Source organism: Lissotriton vulgaris, chromosome 6 (genome assembly GCF_964263255.1).
Source record: "Lissotriton vulgaris chromosome 6, aLisVul1.2, whole genome shotgun sequence".
Lineage (NCBI taxonomy): Eukaryota > Metazoa > Chordata > Amphibia > Caudata > Salamandridae > Lissotriton > Lissotriton vulgaris.
In genome coordinates this window covers 823,011,812-823,030,057 of record NC_141694.1, presented here as the reverse complement: position 1 = coordinate 823,030,057, position 18,246 = coordinate 823,011,812, and the positions used below count along the sequence as shown (strand labels likewise).

The following is an 18,246-nucleotide window of genomic DNA, read 5'->3' as shown; positions in this document are numbered from 1 at the left end:
GTGTGCCAAGACACAGTCTGCCAAGGCAGTGTATGGGTGTCAGGGTGCAGAGCACTAAAGGGTGGCACAATAATTGCTGCAGCCCTTCGGGGTCTTCTCTGGTCACAGTACCTGGGGCTGACCTGTGGCCAGAGATGCCAATATGCTTTGGTGTAGTTTTTAGGGAAGGAACACACCCTGGGTACCCGATTGTCAGGGACCCAGGGCACACCAAGGAAAAGTGCATCCAGTATCAGGGGAAAAGTGCATCCAGTATCAGGGGGAAAAGTGCATCCAGTATCAGGGGGGAAAGTGCATCCAGTATCGGGGGAAAAGTGCATCCAGTATCGGGGGAAAAGTGCATCCAGTATCGGGGGAAAAGTGCATCCAGTATCGGGGGAAAAGTGCATCCAGTATCGGGGGAAAAGTGCATCCAGTATCGGGGGAAAAGTGCATCCAGTATCGGGGGAAAAGTGCATCCAGTATCGGGGGAAAAGTGCATCCAGTATCGGGGGAAAAGTGCATCCAGTATCGGGGGAAAAGTGCATCCAGTATCGGGGGAAAAGTGCATCCAGTATCAGGGGAAAAGTGCATCCAGTATCAGGAAAAAAGTGGGGGTTTACTGCAACAGAAACCCACTTCCCTACAAGACACTACTCTGGTCTGGACCCCTGAATCGTCCCACCCCTCTTCATAGGGTACTTAACCCCTTGCATGCTGATGACAGAACGGTTCCGTCATCAGCTACGGGTGAGCTGTGCTGATGACGGAACCGTTCCGTCATGACTCCGCCCGCGCAAGGCGGAGTCAGCATGGGCGGGGAATTCCCGCTGCACGCAAGGGGTTAAGTGGTTACCTGTGGGTGGGTCCCTAGATTTGTTGAGGAACAAGATTCAGATCCAACTCCACTTAATCTTTAACTTTCTAGGCACTCTGGACTTTGCTTTGGGAACCAAGACCCCAACTTGGAAGACTTCTTCTGCTCCTATCGTTCTGCAAGTCTTCTGCAACGTCTGTGCTCCATACAGGTTCTTCCTAGGGCCTGTGGACATCCAAGACACCTGAAGGAATCTCCCCTGGCAGGAAGTAGTCCCTCCCCTGCATCTGTTTGCACCGCAGCCAACCGGTCTGCTGATCCCGGGCTCCTATTGTCTCCAAAAGGCTCAGCAACACAGGTGGCAGTTCTGCAGCTCCCTCGGGCCTGGCTGGTCTTCACAGCAAGTTTGAAGCCAGTATCCCTCATCGGACTAACTGGAACAGAACTCCTGTGCTCAGCAGCGACTTGCCAATGCTGGTTGACTCCTCCAGAAATCTTCAGGCACCAAGAGATCCAGTCTCAAGCATTTCTTGCAGCCAAGATATTCATCCTCAGCACATCCCCTGCACCGTGGCCCTTCATCTCTGGCGAGGTGTTTGAGGTCCATTTGCGACTAATGTGCCTGTGGGTCCTCTTGAGGGTCTTCTTTGGCCCCAGTGGGCTACCTTGCTTGCTCAGGGCCTGCTCGGACTTACCAGATCGTGGTAAGTCACTTGGACCTTGCTGGTCCCAACATTGCACTTTTTTTTTTTAATACTGCACCAGTTCAGTTGCCAAGGCTTGTTGGTGCCCCTGGCAGACGTGGACCTCCTGGTTCTAGTCCCTCAACGTGGAACAGGTCATAACCGGCTCCTTATCCTCAGTGTCACCTGGTCCACACAGCTGTAACTTCAAGGACCCCCCCATCAACTCCTGCATCTATCAACATCAGCGGGCATTAATTATCCTTGCCTCCTGGTCACTTCTGAGTGGCATAGACTGTCCTCTGTGCTTGCAGGTTCTTCTCACTTTGAATCCACCTTTAGGTTGCACCAGACTTTCACCTTTGCCAGTGGCATCTTTACTGAGGTCCTCCATTGTGGTCTATGGCAATTACCGACGTCACTTCACACCTATGCACCCGGCTTCATTGGGGTAGATAAACTGGTTCCTGGGGTATCCACGGGTGGGGTGGCTCTTCAACCTTCCAAGGGGTTTCTTTAGAGCCCAGCAGGAAGGGTCCTTCTTTAAAACAGCAACGTACCAATTGCTTGTATTAGGCACATATTAAGATTATGTACTGGTAAAACAAGCTGCTTTACACTTATTCTGGACTAAGCCTGGAGGCTGCTCTCCACAGCTACCGATTAGAGAGCTTTCTGGAGGTTGCTCTCCACAGCTACCGATTAGAGAGCTTTCTATGGTTGTTTAAGACCACTAAAATCACCATAAGAGAGGTCCTGATTAGTGCAGGGTGCTACATTCACATAAATGAGCACCATATACTAAGCCAGCCTCCTACAAGCACCTTTTACAAACATTTTTTTTTTTTAAATAGCTCTACTCACACTCCGTTCTGTGATCTGCATGGTACAAGTTTTTTGTACCAGGCACATTAAACCTCTGCACTGTGTGGGTGGCAAGAGTGCCCATGTGAGCAATGCATCAGTGAGAGGAAGGAAAGAGGAGTGACTGCAGGGCAAGTTAGGTGACCGTATGAATTGGAGTGCGGATGCAAGTGCAGAGTGAGACAAATAATGCATGGTTAGCGATGGGCTTGTTGGAGTGAGATTGCAGATTGAGCAGTGGGGGTAAGAACACAGGTGAGTGAAGTGTCACATGAGCAGGAGGAGTAGTGCATTTGACTGCAGGGTGAGGTATAGTTTGAACAACCCAATTGCATATTGAGTGCAGAGTAATCACTGAATGCAGAGCTAGTGCATGGTGATCAGTGCCAGTGCATGGTGATCAGTGCCAGTGCATGGTGATCAGTGCCAGTGCATGGTTATCAGTGCCAGTGCATGGTGATCAGTGCCAGTGCATGGTGATCAGCGAGTGCATGGTGATCAGCGAGTGCATGGTGATCAGCGAGTGCAGGATGAGCTGAAAGTGAAGGGCGAGAATGAGTGGGTTATCTGAATACAGCATGCATTACCAGACATTTGAAATTACTATTCATGTTATTGACATCAGCGTAGGATTTCAGATACAAGTTAAACTATCACTAATATATCATTAAACAGGGATCGAGGGTGCAGGAGAGAATGTGCTGATCCTGCAACAAGCTTCCAGTCTTATGATTGAGGTTGCCAGCTTGTTATTTTGATAACCCAGAGGGTACAAAAATAGGCAGTCACCTTAAGCTGCATTTTCAGCACTTATCTGTGCATACTTTGAACAGCAAACATGAATAGAAAGCACTTTTTAGGTCTCGGTAATATCCGGTCGGTAGACCGGAAGTCCGAGAATTAATGTTACTTAGAAGGACTTCAGAACCCGCCTCCCTGCTGTCTCTCCACCATTGGCTGGCTTCCTAAACAGAGGCCAGCCATTGGAGGAGCGAGCCCTCCCTCCAAAGAAGCCCCGTCTTTTTCGGATTTGGGGGCGTGATTTTTTGCGTTCTTTAGACAGTGACGTGGTCTGTCACTCAGAACCACAAAACCACGCCCTCAATTCCGAAAAATTTAGAAGCTTCCAGCCGCCATTTTGCATCTGTCCCTCCAAGCACCTACAGGCTCGCATGAAAGTCTACTCCCCAAAAACGTGGTAAAGTAATGTTGGGGTGCTGCAGGCAAGGAGCAGGGTGCACAGTTCAGCCTGTGTGGGCCCCCAGTGCTGGAACAGTACTGCCGCTGCAGTATCGTCCGATGGCGGTCCGGGGCTCTGGGCTTCACGGCGAGCTGCCTTCCTCCATCCTCCGCCGCTCGGAGGAGGTACATCCCCCTCTCAGCCTCGAGATGTCTTTCCCTGAATCTTACAGTGTAGCCAGCCTTTCAGAGATAAGCAAAGGGTCTCCCCATGTAATCATTTGGCACTTTTCTCGTGGTTGCTGACAGCGTGCTTTTCAATTTCCTAGTCCTGTGCAGCCCTCGCCCCTGCAGTCGTCTCGCTACAGTCGAGCCACGGGCAGAGAAAGGGGGACACCTGTGCTGTTTAGGGGGGTGGGAGGGGTCCAGACATACCCTGAGCTCGAAGGGTCTGGTGCCTTGCAGAAGACGTGGGATATAGACATTTGGCGATGGGGAAACTAGGTAAGCGGTCAGAACGGAAAACTAAATCAGTAGGTTACACCTTCGCTGATCCAATAAGTACCCCGTGCCTTGCCGCCCCCTCCCCCCAAAATATAACCCAACGTCCCTAATAGGAGTTGATTTATTTGAAGATTTGGCTTGTTGCTGTCTGTGTCTTCGTAGCAATGTATGTGCGCTAGCATGTCTGTTACTGTGCGTGCGTGTTAATGATAGGAACGCTATGTGTGTTTTGTTAGTGTTGCAGTCTGTGATACTTTGGTGTGTCTGTTGCTGTCAGGGAAGAGGTATGAATGGCGACTGCCTTACCGTCTGAGATGCAGCTGGTGTTTTGTGCCTTGTGTCACTCGAGGATGTGTTAGTGTGCTTGTTTTCCTGTTCTGTGTGCAGTTTGTGGCACGTTAGCGATAGTGTGTGCAGGTGTGTTTGTATCAAAGAGGCTGTTCTGTTGTGGCCTGTTCTGTAACTGTGGTTGTGTGTAATGTACTGTGTTGTGTGTCTTTGTCGGGGATGCTGCGCCTGTGTTACTGCTCAGGTATAATACCATGCGAGTTCTGTTATTGTGTGTTACGCTGGAAGCATATTGTTGTATCGGTTTCAGTAGCACTATGTTGTGTAGCTGTGTGTCAATTACGTGTTAGTGTATGAGATGCTGTCTGTAGGTGTGTCCGTGACACTTGTGTAGGTGTATTGCACTGTTCTATGTATTAGTGAGGAGAGCGTGTACGTGTTTCTTTGTCAGTGATGTATCTGGGTTTGTCTGTATCAGTGAAGGTTTTTGTGTTCTCTCTCTCTCTCATTGGATGTGCAAATTAAGCCATGTGTGGCTCTGACAGCGATGTTGCGAGTATATCGGTGTTCTGTATCAGTGGCGTATGTCTTGGTCAGTGGCACTTTTAGTGTTGTGTATCTCTCCATCTTCTCTGTCAGTCAATCCGTGTGTTGGTTGTTCTATGTGTGACGCCACAGGTATGATTGCTTGTCTGTGTTACTTTGCGTTGTGTGTGCGTCTATGTAGGGTACATGTTTAGGAATGTTGTACAGCTCCGTGTACACGCGTCAGCGACGCAGTATTTGTCATGTGACTGCGTGTGTGCCTGTACCAGTGTCTGAGTGTGTTGGCGTAACTGTGACGCTTTGTGTGCTCAGTAGCATGAGACAATGATGCTGTGTACCTACACGTGTGTGTGTACCCTCGACACTGAGTGGATTGTTGTCAGAGACACTGAGCACGTGTTATGCTGAGTGCATTGCTGCTTTAGTACCAGTGATATCATCCTATGGGGGGGGTGTCTGCGTCAGTGGTACTTTTGGCCGTGTGCAGCCGTGTGTGCTTGCATGTGCACGTGATGCATTGTGTGCGGGGTGTGTGTCTGTACGTGGTGAGACCTTGATGCTTTGCATGTTGTGTAGTTCAGTGTGGCAGTACATCTGTTTGCTTGCGGGTCAGCGTTAATCAATAATGCTGTAAACATATACACAGTGCCTTTTGGAGGTAATCTTGTAATCTGTCGTCAAGCCAAGCGATTTTAGCGTCAATATTGCATTTTATTGTTTTTTGCCTGCATGTTATGGCTTTTATTTATTAAACAATAAACGAAGCTCTATAATGCAGTGTGTGCTTTGTGTAACGGTCAATCATGTTTGTGTACGAGTGTCAGTGTCTTTAAAGTTGTTTGTGTGACTGTTCTAGTGATGGTGTAGCTGTGCTGGTGCGCGTGTGACGCTGTGTGTGCATGTATCAGAGGGCTGTGTTCCGTGTCATGCTCTCTATATGCACCCATGTGGTTATGTAGCTCCGTATAGCTGTACTGTTGTGTTAGTGTGTTCGTGTTGCTCAGTAATGCGGTGTGTGCATTGTGTCAGTTATTGTGTGTTGGTGCACCTGTGTGAGTGTTGTGTGAAGGTCTTTGTACTAATGATGATTTCTAAGTTTTGGTTTGAGTGACCTTGTCTATCATGTGTAGCTCTGTGAGCACGTGTTTCTGTGATAGAAACACACAACAAACATACTATGTGCACCAAATAGTGTGTTGGTGTGTCTGTCATCCTTTGTGTGTTGTGTAGCGCCGCATGGCAGTACTGCTGTGTGGTAGGGTGTCTACATTGCTGAGTATTGCTGTGTGAATACCCCAATACCCCAGTTTCTCTCTCTCCCTTTCCACCATCCCTCTCTCATCCTTTGTCTCTCTATCCAACATCTTTCTCCTCCACTCTCGCTCTTTCTGACTCCCTCTCCATTCCTTCTTTTGTGTTATATTTTCCCTCTCCTCTCTCCGCCGTCTTCTGCATCATCCTTAGTCTGTCGCCCCCTGGGCCAAACCCTTTCTCTCGCCCACACCTCCATCACCGTTTCTCTGTCCGTAGCCATGTTCTTCACACTACTTTCTCTGCCTCGGAGCTGCCTCCTTCTCCCACCTCTCTTGCTCCCCATCAATCACGCTCTCTTTAGCAGCGCCCCCACTTCCCCTCTTTCTACCCATCTTGTTAAATTATTCCCCCTCTCCCTCTCTCCCCTACCCCGCATCTTTCTCTCATTTACCCTTCCTCCCACTTCCTCTGTCTCTCACTTCATTTTGCGCTTTGCTCCCTCCCCGTCTCCCTTTTTCTCTATTTTCAGTCTCTTCACCCCTCCTTCATTCCTGTCTTTCTGTCAGGCAGTCATGGGACACGCAGGCTGACAAAACAACAATCTGACTCAGTGAGACTCTGACAGGGTCACACAGTCCGAGAAAAGACAGGAAGATGGAAGGGCAGACTCACAGCAACAGTCAGAGGTAGGCAACATCAGACAGTCGTGGACACACTGACCACACAAGAACAACGTGACTTCGTGACACAGGCAGGGTCACAATGTCATAGAAGAGGCAGGAAGAAAGTTACGGGTTCACATCTCCTCAAAATCGGTTCAGCCTTCTATGCTTACTGGTGTCAGTACATGGAGCGCCATTATAGCTACTAAGCTTAACTAACATCAGATATTTAATATGCAGGAAAATGCTCCAAAGTGTTCTATTAAAAAGGCACTACAGTTACTGTTTTTATTCCTCTCAGATCCCACTTCACCCACAACCTATTACTAATTCAGTGCTTAATTTGTAAATAAAAAAGTGCTGAGTCCAAGGCATTGCTTACCAGGCCACTGCAGGGGACGCCTTTCCTTTCCGTTGTGCCATATAAGTGTGTTTGTGTGCCTGAATCTTGTTTTGTAGATGGCTCTATGTGTGGGTGGCTCTGGCTGTGTGAGGGTGGCTCTGTATGTTTGTGGCTCTGTATGTGTGTGGGTGACTTTGTGTGTGGCTCTGTGTGGGTGTAAATGCAATAGGTCATGCATTTGCGAGCGATTAAGCTATTGGCATTGTAAATGACAATGCTATTTATTTATGATTTTAAAAAAAAATCATGAGCAATGCCAATAGCTCTACCTTTAATAATGCTGAGACCATTGCATTGTAAATGCTTGTTTTAATTGGGTTCTAGGGCTGCCTGAATGATCCATGACTGAATTAAACGAAAGACAAAAAAGTTGCATTACATACATACTTTTTCCATTTTTAACTCTTTAAAGAGCCTGCAAAGGCCTCTCCTTGACACTAAACACATGCCTGGCATTATTCTTTTGGCAACCCTACTTTATATTCCTGGTCATGAAATTATTTCCAACACTGGCAGTAAACGTAAAATGCAAAAGTAAGGAATAGGCATAGTGGAGGCCCAGGGGATATTGGAACCAGAAAAAAAACGAAAAAAAAAAAAACTAGGCAGCCGTAACCAGTTAACAACAAGCATTGGAAATGCAATAGGTCTCGCATTAGGAAAGTTTGAGCTATTGGTATTGTAAAGGACACTTTTTATTTATGTGTTGGTTTTGAAAGTAGCAAAATTAATAGCTTTGTTAGTTGCAATGTCAATAGTTTTAACTTTTGCAAATGTGACACCTATAGCATTTGTAATGCAATGTGTGTTGTATTTACGTGACTTAGATGTATTGATATTGCAAATAACAATGCCTTTTAATTTTGTAAATAATTAATACTTAAATAAAAGTTATTGTAATTTATAATGGCAATAGCTTAAACGTTTGTAAATAACTTGTGAAGATTATGTTCAGTGTATTTTATTGTGATGAAAATCCAAGAACATTGCATTTGCACCTACACACACAGCCACACACATATAGATGTGGTGGTGGATGCAGTGGTGGATGCAGTGGTGGATGCAGTGGTGGATGCAGTGGTGGATGCAGTGGTGGATGCAGTGGTGGATGCAGTGGTGGATGCAGTGGTGGATGCAGTGGTGGATGCGGTGATGGTGGATGCGGTGGTGGTGGATGCGGTGGTGGTGGATGCGGTGGTGGTGGATGCGGTGGTGGTGGATGCGGTGGTGGTGGATGCGGTGGTGGAGGTGATGGTGGATGCGGTGGTGGAGGTGATGGTGGATGCGATGGTGGAGGTGATGGTGGATGCGATGGTGGAGGTGATGGTGGATGCGGTGGGGGTGGTGATGGTGGATGTGGTGGGGGTGGTGGGGGTGGTGGTGGTGGTGGATGCAGTGGTGGTGGATCTTGCGGTGGATGTCATGGTGGATGTGGATGCGGTGGTGGTGGATGCGGTGGTGGTGGATGCGGTGGTGGTGGATGCGGTGGTGGTGGATGCAGTGGTGGTGGATGCAGTGGTGGTGGATGCGGTGGTGGTGGATGCAGTGGTGGTGGATGCGGTGGTGGTGGATGCGGTGGTGGTGGATGCAGTGGTGGTGGATGCAGTGGTGGTGGATGCAGTGGTGGTGGATGCAGTGGTGGTGGATGCAGTGGTGGTGGATGCAGTGGTGGTGGATGCAGTGGTGGTGGATGCAGTGGTGGTGGATGCAGTGGTGGTGGATGCAGTGGTGGTGGATGCAGTGGTGGTGGATGCAGTGGTGGTGGATGCAGTGGTGGTGGTGGATGCAGTGGTGGTGGTGGATGCAGTGGTGGTGGTGGATGCAGTGGTGGTGGTGGATGCAGTGGTGGTGGTGGATGCAGTGGTGGTGGCGGATGTGATGGTGGAAGTGGTGGTGGATGTGGCTCCAGATAAATGATATAGGATTGTATATTGTAGACTGAGGAGAGTAACTCCTCACGGATCTGGAAAAACAGTTCTTCAAGGGAGGTATATGCTATCCACAAAATCCCATTCTTCATCTTAATCATCATTTAACATAAGCAAAAGATGCACTCTAGGGGGCAATTCGGTCAGAATAATCGAGAGGGCCTGCTGAGTAGTCTAAAAGATGCAACAATGCGATATCATACACCGGTGGTGTGGTTCAGCGGCAACCAATGGAGCCAAGTGGACAAACAGCATGCAGTTCTCGCAATTACCTTTATGTAATAGTCGCCGGATCAGTAGGGATGGTTGGGGGGAGGGGGGGTGAGAATGATCGGGTTGCTTTAACGGTGGCGGTATCAGTGTAATGCAGGGGGCGGAGCTCCCAAATACCAGAGATAGCACAGCGGGGATTCAAGTGCCCTCCAGGGGCGTTTGAAAGTGTGCAGGTTCAGGCCACACACATGCCACGACCTGAGAGCTTTGAGGTGCAGGTAGAAGGGACCAGTCCAGTGAAGTTTAAATGCGCACAGACAGCACGTGGGGCGTAGGCAGGTCCGGGTACAATTTTGGGGGAGAGGGGTGAATAATAGTAAAATAATGCATACGCGGGGCACATGAAGGCTGGGGTGCAGGGATACCGCTCATGAGGGGCAGTTTCTCGGATGGCCGGATGCTCAGTTTAGGAGTTACGAAGCAGCCAAGGTAATTGGGCTCAGGAGCACAATGTTACAGAAGAAAACAGTAGACAATAGCAGAGACTAAGGGGGAAGGGAGGTGGCCCTTATGCTCGGGCTGCCAATTTTGGATTGGGAGAATAAGGATCGGATCTCAGCGTGGCTCAACATGCTATGATCCTGGGCAAATTATTTAATCTCCCCGCGAGTACCACAAAAATGAATTTGTCCAGGTGTGATGCAACTGGTGCTCATGTATAGGCTCATATACGGTTGAGTCGGGCTACAGCAAAAACAAAGAAAGGGTCCCATTTCAGGACAGATGGTCATCATTGCTGTGGGGAGGGGGGAGGAGAAATGCGACGCGACATGGCAGGCAGGGGAGGGGGCGGAGCGGGGGTGTGGGAGGAGTGCGGGAACAGACGGCGAGGGGAGGAGAGTAGGAGGAGGAGTAGGGGAGGCACGGCCTAGCGGCCGTGCAATCAAGAAGTGAGGGGGCGGGAGAGTAGGCAAGGCAGGCGGCTGGGGGCATGTGCACGCGCTTTTAAGCTCAATGCGCATGCGCATTGAGCTTAAAAGTCACGGGCACTGCAAGGAATCGCCACGATTCCTTGCAAGTTGGATAAAGAGTGGATAAGCCCCCATAGTCTCGCTTGCTCGATGCGCATGCGCATCGACAGGCGAGACCTAAAAAGGTATACGAATGGTCTTTAAAGAACTGTGAAAAACTACTGAGGCAGAGATAAGACTACAGACACTGCCCAGCCAAGCCAGCTCGGGCTGAGACACGGGGGGCGGCTGAAGGCCTTAAAGGCCAATGGGCGTTGGATGCATGGGTTCATTATACACAAACCACCCACTGTGCTGGAAAAGATTAATTGTAGACACGCCTTCTATTAACTGGCTACAGGAGACAACTTTTATTAGTGGTGGTGGAGAGAGAGTTTTATATAGCGCGAACTCGTACGGAAGGTATCAGAGCGCTTTAATGAGCACCAGTTGCGTTACTGATGGACACATTTTTTTTGTTAGCCATGGGGAGATTAAGTGATTTGCCCAGAATCACAGGATGTTGAGAGTCCCTGCCGAGACTCGGACAAGAGTCCCAGCTTCGAGGTCGACCGCTCTAGCCGCAAGGCCCGTTTGCCAGCTGGATTGTCCAAACAGTTGCGTTTTGATCCATACCAATAAAGTGTTGATGCAAAACTAAGCACTTTCAACGCAAAAAAGGGGAAGACAAGCTTGTGAGAACTGTTTCCGTAAATGTGCAAAGCTCCCACGGTCTTCTAGGCATGCAATCAATAAACTGGAGTTGATATTGCAACAACATCTCGGGCAGGTCTGACCGTATTAAAAAAAATTGATAGGTACTACTTAATTGCCACTCCCACAGAAGCATTCTACTGTATAATATATGCACAGTATGGAAATCTAAAATCAAGTTCATCCTGCACAAGAAACTCAACAGCAGGCTGCAACTGGTCCTCGCATGTGACCCTTCCTTAAAAAATTGGTGCTAATTACTGGAATGACGGTTATCAGTACAATAATGAATACAAAATAAAAAAAATAAACGACGAAGTCACCGTTGCACTGTGGGCGTAGAATCAATGACATGTTTCTTCATGCCTATAGTATACACGAAAAAAAAAAATCGCTCTTTCACAAATGCTTCTGGTACACAACCACTAGATGGCAGAACAAGCCCACCATTTGAATGTATTAAAATGTTCGTGTCGCACAGCAATGCGGTTTACGGTTGGCAGAAGACAGTAGCATAACGGGTGCTGCAATACCCAAGACGTGCTGAACTGACGCAATTCGGCGTCCCATTTCTTTGGTTACAAGTAGGCGCGGTATAGTTTGAAAAGGATAATCCAGAGGAGCCAATATTGTGATCCAATGTGCAACCTGGATATATTTTATAGATGGAGGTAAAATAGGAACTTAGAAGTGACCTGCTGATGGTCCAAACGTTTGGAAATATAAAAAATAAAAATAAGCAATCAAAGTTGCAACATATGTTGCTGGATGTTCAGGTACGATGTGGTATCGATGCCAAGCTGGTGTTGAAGATAATGGAATACAGAATGTTGGGTAATTATGCAGTTATGGTCAGCTGTACATATCGATGTCTCTCACCTAGTGCAAGAACAGGTCACAGTACTGCGGAATCTACACCTAGGCTTAGTTTTGTAGGCTGGAGGAATATGGCGACATGAAATAGGGGAGGTTCGAAGGCCTAAGCCAGCCCAAAATAAAAACGCACCGTTAATCATATCAACCAGAAACAATGTATCTTAAAGGTTTTTATTACAAATATAATTACATCTTTAAAAATAAAACATAAATTAGATATCAAGTTGTACAAAACGTAATGCACAGAGTCAAAGACACTAAAATAAGGTGCATTTTCAATGATAAACCTGATGTCCCTACCAGCACAACCTCGAAAGTCCTTTTACAAATGGCCACTGTGGTGCAGTAATGGTGTGCAGGCCCTGTGACCATGTCTTATTGCCTCAAAGAGCATGCTAGGTGACAAATGCTATCAATTTACCAAATCCCTGCTTGCAACCCCACCTGAAAGCAAAATGGGATACACTGGTTTTTTCAGGGGGAAGAAAAGCAGGACTAAGAACACTTCACCAGCTCCAAAATACAAAAATGCAGCGGTAAATCCTGCGAGGTTGCACTCTTATAACGTTTATTTTCCACAAAAAAAGAAAAATTCATGTTTGTTGAGCCTCCCAACAAATTGTCCTTATAGACTTGAATTAAACTCTTCGGTAACAGCTTATAAAGCATACAAAGTATTTTGGTTCGGAAGCAAGTGGTCACAATGGCTATATAAAAAGCATTTTCCCTGGATAAAATTCGCTTTAATGCATTAGTGAGGGGCAGTCTGTCCATTTCTGCTGGTCACTGGTCAGATTGCAGCCAAACATCTCCTGTGAGGCATAGGTCATGTACAGGAAGCCATCTTCATCCTTGTGATCCCGATACACTTCCAACATTGTGAGAGACATGGACGTTAAGGTCTTGTTGTTCACCATGAGGTAAAAAGCCTGTGTTGCGGATAACGCCATTCGGCATCTGGAGATAAAGAGAAACACTTTGAGAAGACCAGAAGCAACGTAACCATTTTATTTACAAGTACAGAAAAGCAATGAGTTCCTGGACATATTGGATGCCACTTCATTTGAAGAGCTTTGAGTTGGTGTGATCCTTGGCACTACTGCCCTGCCGTAATGGGTTCTGCCCGTTTAAGTTACACTAATATATCTCAAGAAGTTTGCCTTTCAGACAAGGAGCGCCACAATAATTATGCAAAAAAAAAAAACACAAAAAAAGGGGAAGAAGGGAACTCTGGGTAATTAAAAGGTTTAGGCGGAGAACAGCTTCTATGTGGGCACCCTACAACACCAGTGGCACTCTTAACCTGCTCACCTCAAATGTCATTCTAGCAGACTTTAAGCATAGGATTAGCACAGATACAATTCAAGTTTAATACTTTATTTGACAGCATTGTCATAAAAGCATGTTTCCCTAAGCTAAACAGAATACATACTACACTAAAATTTTAAGAACAGGATAAAATACATATGAAATACCATCAATTTATACAGTGCTGGCGAATATTTCAATTTATAAAATTCATGCTTAGTAAAATCCGAGTCACAGTACAAGGTCTTGGCGAGGAGAGTTATCATTGTAATTACATTTCCCATAATTAATTACAGTTTAAAGTGCGCATGCGTATTATCCAGGCCCACCCCAGGTATTTGGCTACAGCGATAGCAAGATTGGGGGCACAATTTGATCTCAATATCCTTAGTACCTCTAGATATTTCCTTATCCCCAAATTCCTACAAACCGGTTTTAGCCATCTACTTCTTGGGGCAGCATATAGCGGGCAGGCAAACAGAAAATGTGGGATGTCCTCTACATGTACTTTACAATAGGAGCAAATATTTACATTGCCAGGGGACCATTTGACAGTGAAGGCATTAAGGGGTAGGGAGCCAATTCTAAACTGAAAATACAGCTTCCTATCTAGGGGTTTAGAAATCAAATCCCAGTACTGTTCGCATTTAGGAGTAATTTTAACATCCAAGAACTGGGATGTCAACATGGTTAGTTGGTTGGAAGTCAAAACAGTGTTATATATCATGTCCCAATACATTTTTTTCAATGATGCCTTAGATGGAAAGGCATGTGGGTCTACTGCAGTCCACAGGTGATCCAGGTGCATTTTTTGGAGCAAGTTCTTAATTTCTTTAAGCCAAGATATTTTATGAAACCGATCAGAGCTAACAACGTCCATTAGAGCAGCTGCGTAATGTCCCAATTCAGGAGTAGTCTTTATGCGCCTCCAATATAGGAGGGGACGCAATCTGGCCATGTCCTCGATCTTTTTCCTCCCAAGATCATATTGGAGCGGGATCGATGGAGTGCTCTGCGGGAGACCAGCCATTCGACGAAGGAATTTGTTTTCTGCAGTGACCAGTGTACTCAAATTGGTAAAGCCCCATAGCTCTGATCCGTAAAGGCAAGCGCCCAACACTTTCATACTGTAAATCTCCATTATTGGCTGGATGGCTTTTGTAAATGAAGATTTGTGTTTTTGTGCTATAGCCCCGGCCAATTGATTGAACTTTAGCACCACAGAGTCCATATGGGATTTCCAGTTCATGTTGGCCTGTAGGGAGATACCTAGAAAAGTAAAAGCGTTCACTTCCTCCAATGAAGACCCATTAAAATGCATTTTCCCCTTAAATTGCTTTGCAGGGTTCAGATTCATAAACTTAGTCTTTGATGTGTGTAGTTCCAAGCCCCGAATCCAACAGAAATCACCAAAAGCGTCGATTGTCTTTTGTAAACCACTAGGGGACCGAGAGACCAGTAAGGTGTCATCAGCAAACATTAATACTGGATCCCGCTCCCCATCTAATATCGGGGCATCTGTCGGAGATTGCTTTAAAAAGTCTACTATGCCGTTGATATAAAGAGAGAATAGGGTGGGGATCCCGCTCCCCATCTAATATCGGGGCATCTGTCGGAGATTGCTTTAAAAAGTCTACTATGCCGTTGATATAAAGAGAGAATAGGGTGGGGATCCCGCTCCCCATCTAATATCGGGGCATCTGTCGGAGATTGCTTTAAAAAGTCTACTATGCCGTTGATATAAAGAGAGAATAGGGTGGGGGCCAGGACGCAGCCCTGCCTTACCCCTCGTTCCACAGGGAAAGGTTCGGTGACGTCTCCCCGAGCACCCCACCTGATCCTGGCATAGTTGTTTTCGTGCATCCTCATGAGCAGAGTGAGCAATTCGGGGCTTATTCCGAGATCCCGCAAAACAATCCAAAGTTTGTCGGGGTGCTAAGTCAAACGCTGACTTCAGGTCAACGAAAACAGCATATAACGGGCCATTTGTCAGGGTTACATTTTTCCAGAACATGGTTAAAAAGTGGAATACCTGGTCAACAGAGCTAGTTAGTAGGCGGAAGCCAGCTTGGTACGGGGAAAAGATATCCTTATCATCTATCCAGGCTTGTATTTTGTTTTGTATCATCCTGCCCATCAGTTTTTGTGCCGAGTCGATTAGGCTAATGGGCCTGTAATCACTTGGTAAAGCCTTATCCCCTTTTTTGAAGACTGGTAATATCTCCGCACCCTTCCATGTTGCTGGGATCGTTGCTCCTTGTGTGATGGAATTACCAAGCCATACAAAATATTTACACAAGTTGGCCCGGTCAAATAAGAACACATCTGCTGGTATTCCATCAATTCCTGGCGCCCTTCCTCTAGTTACCCCGTCCATTGGCTCGTTTACATCTTTCAATGAGAATATTCCATAAGTATAGAATACCCTTTCTGGTGGCATTTCGGTTGGAGGGGGTAGATTATCTGCGTATTGTGGTTTAAAAAAGTCCACCCATGCTTCCTTTGCTACATGATTTTTCGGGCAGTCTGCTATTCCCCCACTGCCCCACTTTAGGATGGCCCAAAACTCTGTTGTTTGGCTGTACATGCTTTCTTCAGATCTAACCATATTTTCTCATCCCACAGTCTTTTTGCCCTAATTTGTGTTTTCCTGTAATCATCCCTGGCCTTTAATACTCCTATTTTAGTCCTCAGTGCTACGCAGAATTTCTGTCGCGCTTTTCTGCAGGAGTGGTCATACCACCCTCTTTTTATTGGTGGGCCAGGACCCTTCCTCTGCTTGGTTTTTTTAAAGAAAAATCTCTGTAAGTTAGCAAAAAACGTTGGCTGTGACTCTTCAATCAGTTGATTAAAATTTAATTCATTGCTATAAATCAGTTATCAAAGAGGTCACCAGATTACAATCTCCTCTAGGTCCTTCATGTCCCCGGGCTTATCTACCAGAGTCGCCCATTTGATATGGCGGAGATTGTTAGTTGGAACAACATCTAGTGTCGTAACACCCCTTTCCTGATTGAGTTTTCACCTTGTTCCAGATTAAAGAGCAGGCACAACAGGTTGTGGTCACTCTCTAATCTCGATGTCACTTGCATATCTACCACTTTGTGCCAATCTCTAACATCTATTAGGATGTAGTCTATCCTGCTACTTGACCTCAAATTATCAAAAGTATGCTTGCCCTGTGGGTCTGACGGGGTGTGGCCATTTACTGCCCTCAAACCCCTGGCCAGGTATAAACTCTTAACCTGTATTGCCACTTCTGTCCACTTTACCATGGGAACTCCCCATTTGGTATCTTCCTCTAGGGCCAGCTCGTTATCCTCAAGTCCTAGTGGTTCAAATGTTGTATTCAGGTCTCCCCCCCCACTAGGACAGTGTACTGTGTAGGAAGAATCTCTAGGTCATTATCTAATGCACTTATCACATCCGAGGCTTTGCCCCCTTGAGTTCCCCTGGCATAGATATTATATAAGGCCAAGTTATGGCCATCAACCCAGGTGAACACAAGTGGGAGTAGGTCACAAATACAAATAGGTCTCTGCTTGATGGTACATTGTAAAGATTGTCGTACCCAAATAATTAGACCCCCTGAGGGCCGCCCTTTAGTATTCTTTTTCGCAGGTACAAAGAAATTTAGAAAGCCCTGCCGAAAAACGGGTGCCACTGCCCAAGTTTCCTGCAGCATAATATCATGACAGTCGATAAACTCATACCATTCAGGGGTTTCTAATTTATGGTGAATGCCCGCAAGATTCAAGGAAATAAGTTTAAGGCTTCCTTTTGTCTGGGTAGTCCACTCTAAAGATGATGCACCCTGGTTAAAGGGGGATAAAGTGCTCCTTTCCTCATTACATACAGTAGTGTGGATATTTAGTGGGATGTGCTCTACTATATTAGGGAAATATTCCCTGGAGTTGGATATCTTACCCTCACTGCCCTCACTACAATTTGTTTCCAAGTGCTTTATAATACCATCATTTCCACTATCTTGAATCTCTACAACCTTAACCTTTCCTATGCTCATCCATTCTTCCAGTCAATCGCATTCACTTTGACCAGAAAGGGCCAAGAACCTATTTTCCATCGGGATTCCCCAGTTGTTCCTAATATCAAGGGTTTTGGCTTTTTTTAGTATTGGGTTCCATTTAGTTTTCAACATTGTTGGATTTAGAGTATTACCTTTTTTTGTATAAAAGAAAACCAAAGTTAGTGGCACTATTTCAGTTGATCTGCGCTGGGGAGGGTATATGTTCGCTAGGATGTTTGGCAGCACTTCTGGGTCTGAAAGGTGTAAGACCACACAATCCCCCTTGAATTTTTTAGTGCCACCCCCGATCCATTCAACTCTTCTAGCTTTAACTACTTCTTGTGCCAACTGATCCCCGCCTCCCGGAGTAAAAGCCATGTTCCTTGATAACCAATGGAGTGATTTATTTATCAAGGAAGGAATGTTCTCAATTTGCCCTGGTTCCAGCTGGGGGACGTTTGCTAAAACCAATATTAGTGGAGATGCCTCTACAATTAGTTCTACAGGACCCTTCTCTAAATTAGAATCTTCTTTTCCATCTCTTTGGCTCAACCCTGCCGAGTCCCCTTTGTTGGTATCTACATCCCTCAAGCCCCCCCTCCCTAGATCAGTGCTCTCCATGGAGGTCAAGAGAGTATTTTCAAGTAGTTCTAACCTTGGGGCAGTTTGGGTATTTTTTGATTCAACTGTAAGTGTTTTTGGCAATGGGGTTTTCGCTTTTTCTTGTAAAGATTTTTGTAGAAGACCCCCCAGCCTATACACCTCTTCCGTGAGCTGGTCTATTTTACTAAGAAGCAGTTTGGTTATAGTTTTGATCTTGTTATCTACGGCATTTAGCAGCTTTTTGAATTGATCTTCTTCCAAGTATACCTTCCCTCCAGTAGTACCCCTTGTATCGTCTCCACTATTTTCCAGGGGGGATGCATCGGGACGCTTTTTACTTGATCGAAGACCGCCCCGTTTGGATATGTTCTTCTCCCCTCCCTTCGTT

At 46.3% G+C, this 18,246-nt stretch overlaps 1 protein-coding gene across 2 annotated transcripts in view; it reads right to left on the bottom strand.

Moving 5' to 3' along the window:
- Positions 1-12,078: 12,078 nt before the first annotated feature.
- Positions 12,079-18,246, bottom strand: part of MAP1LC3C (microtubule associated protein 1 light chain 3 gamma) — a 28,991-nt gene continuing 22,823 nt past the window's right edge. For both annotated transcript variants that reach the window (XM_086925290.1, XM_086925291.1), the window contains exon 4: positions 12,079-12,877. In XM_086925290.1, the coding sequence (XP_086781416.1) occupies positions 12,664-12,877 (214 nt within the window). In that variant the 3' untranslated portion in view covers positions 12,079-12,663. The remainder of the gene's footprint in view (positions 12,878-18,246) is intronic.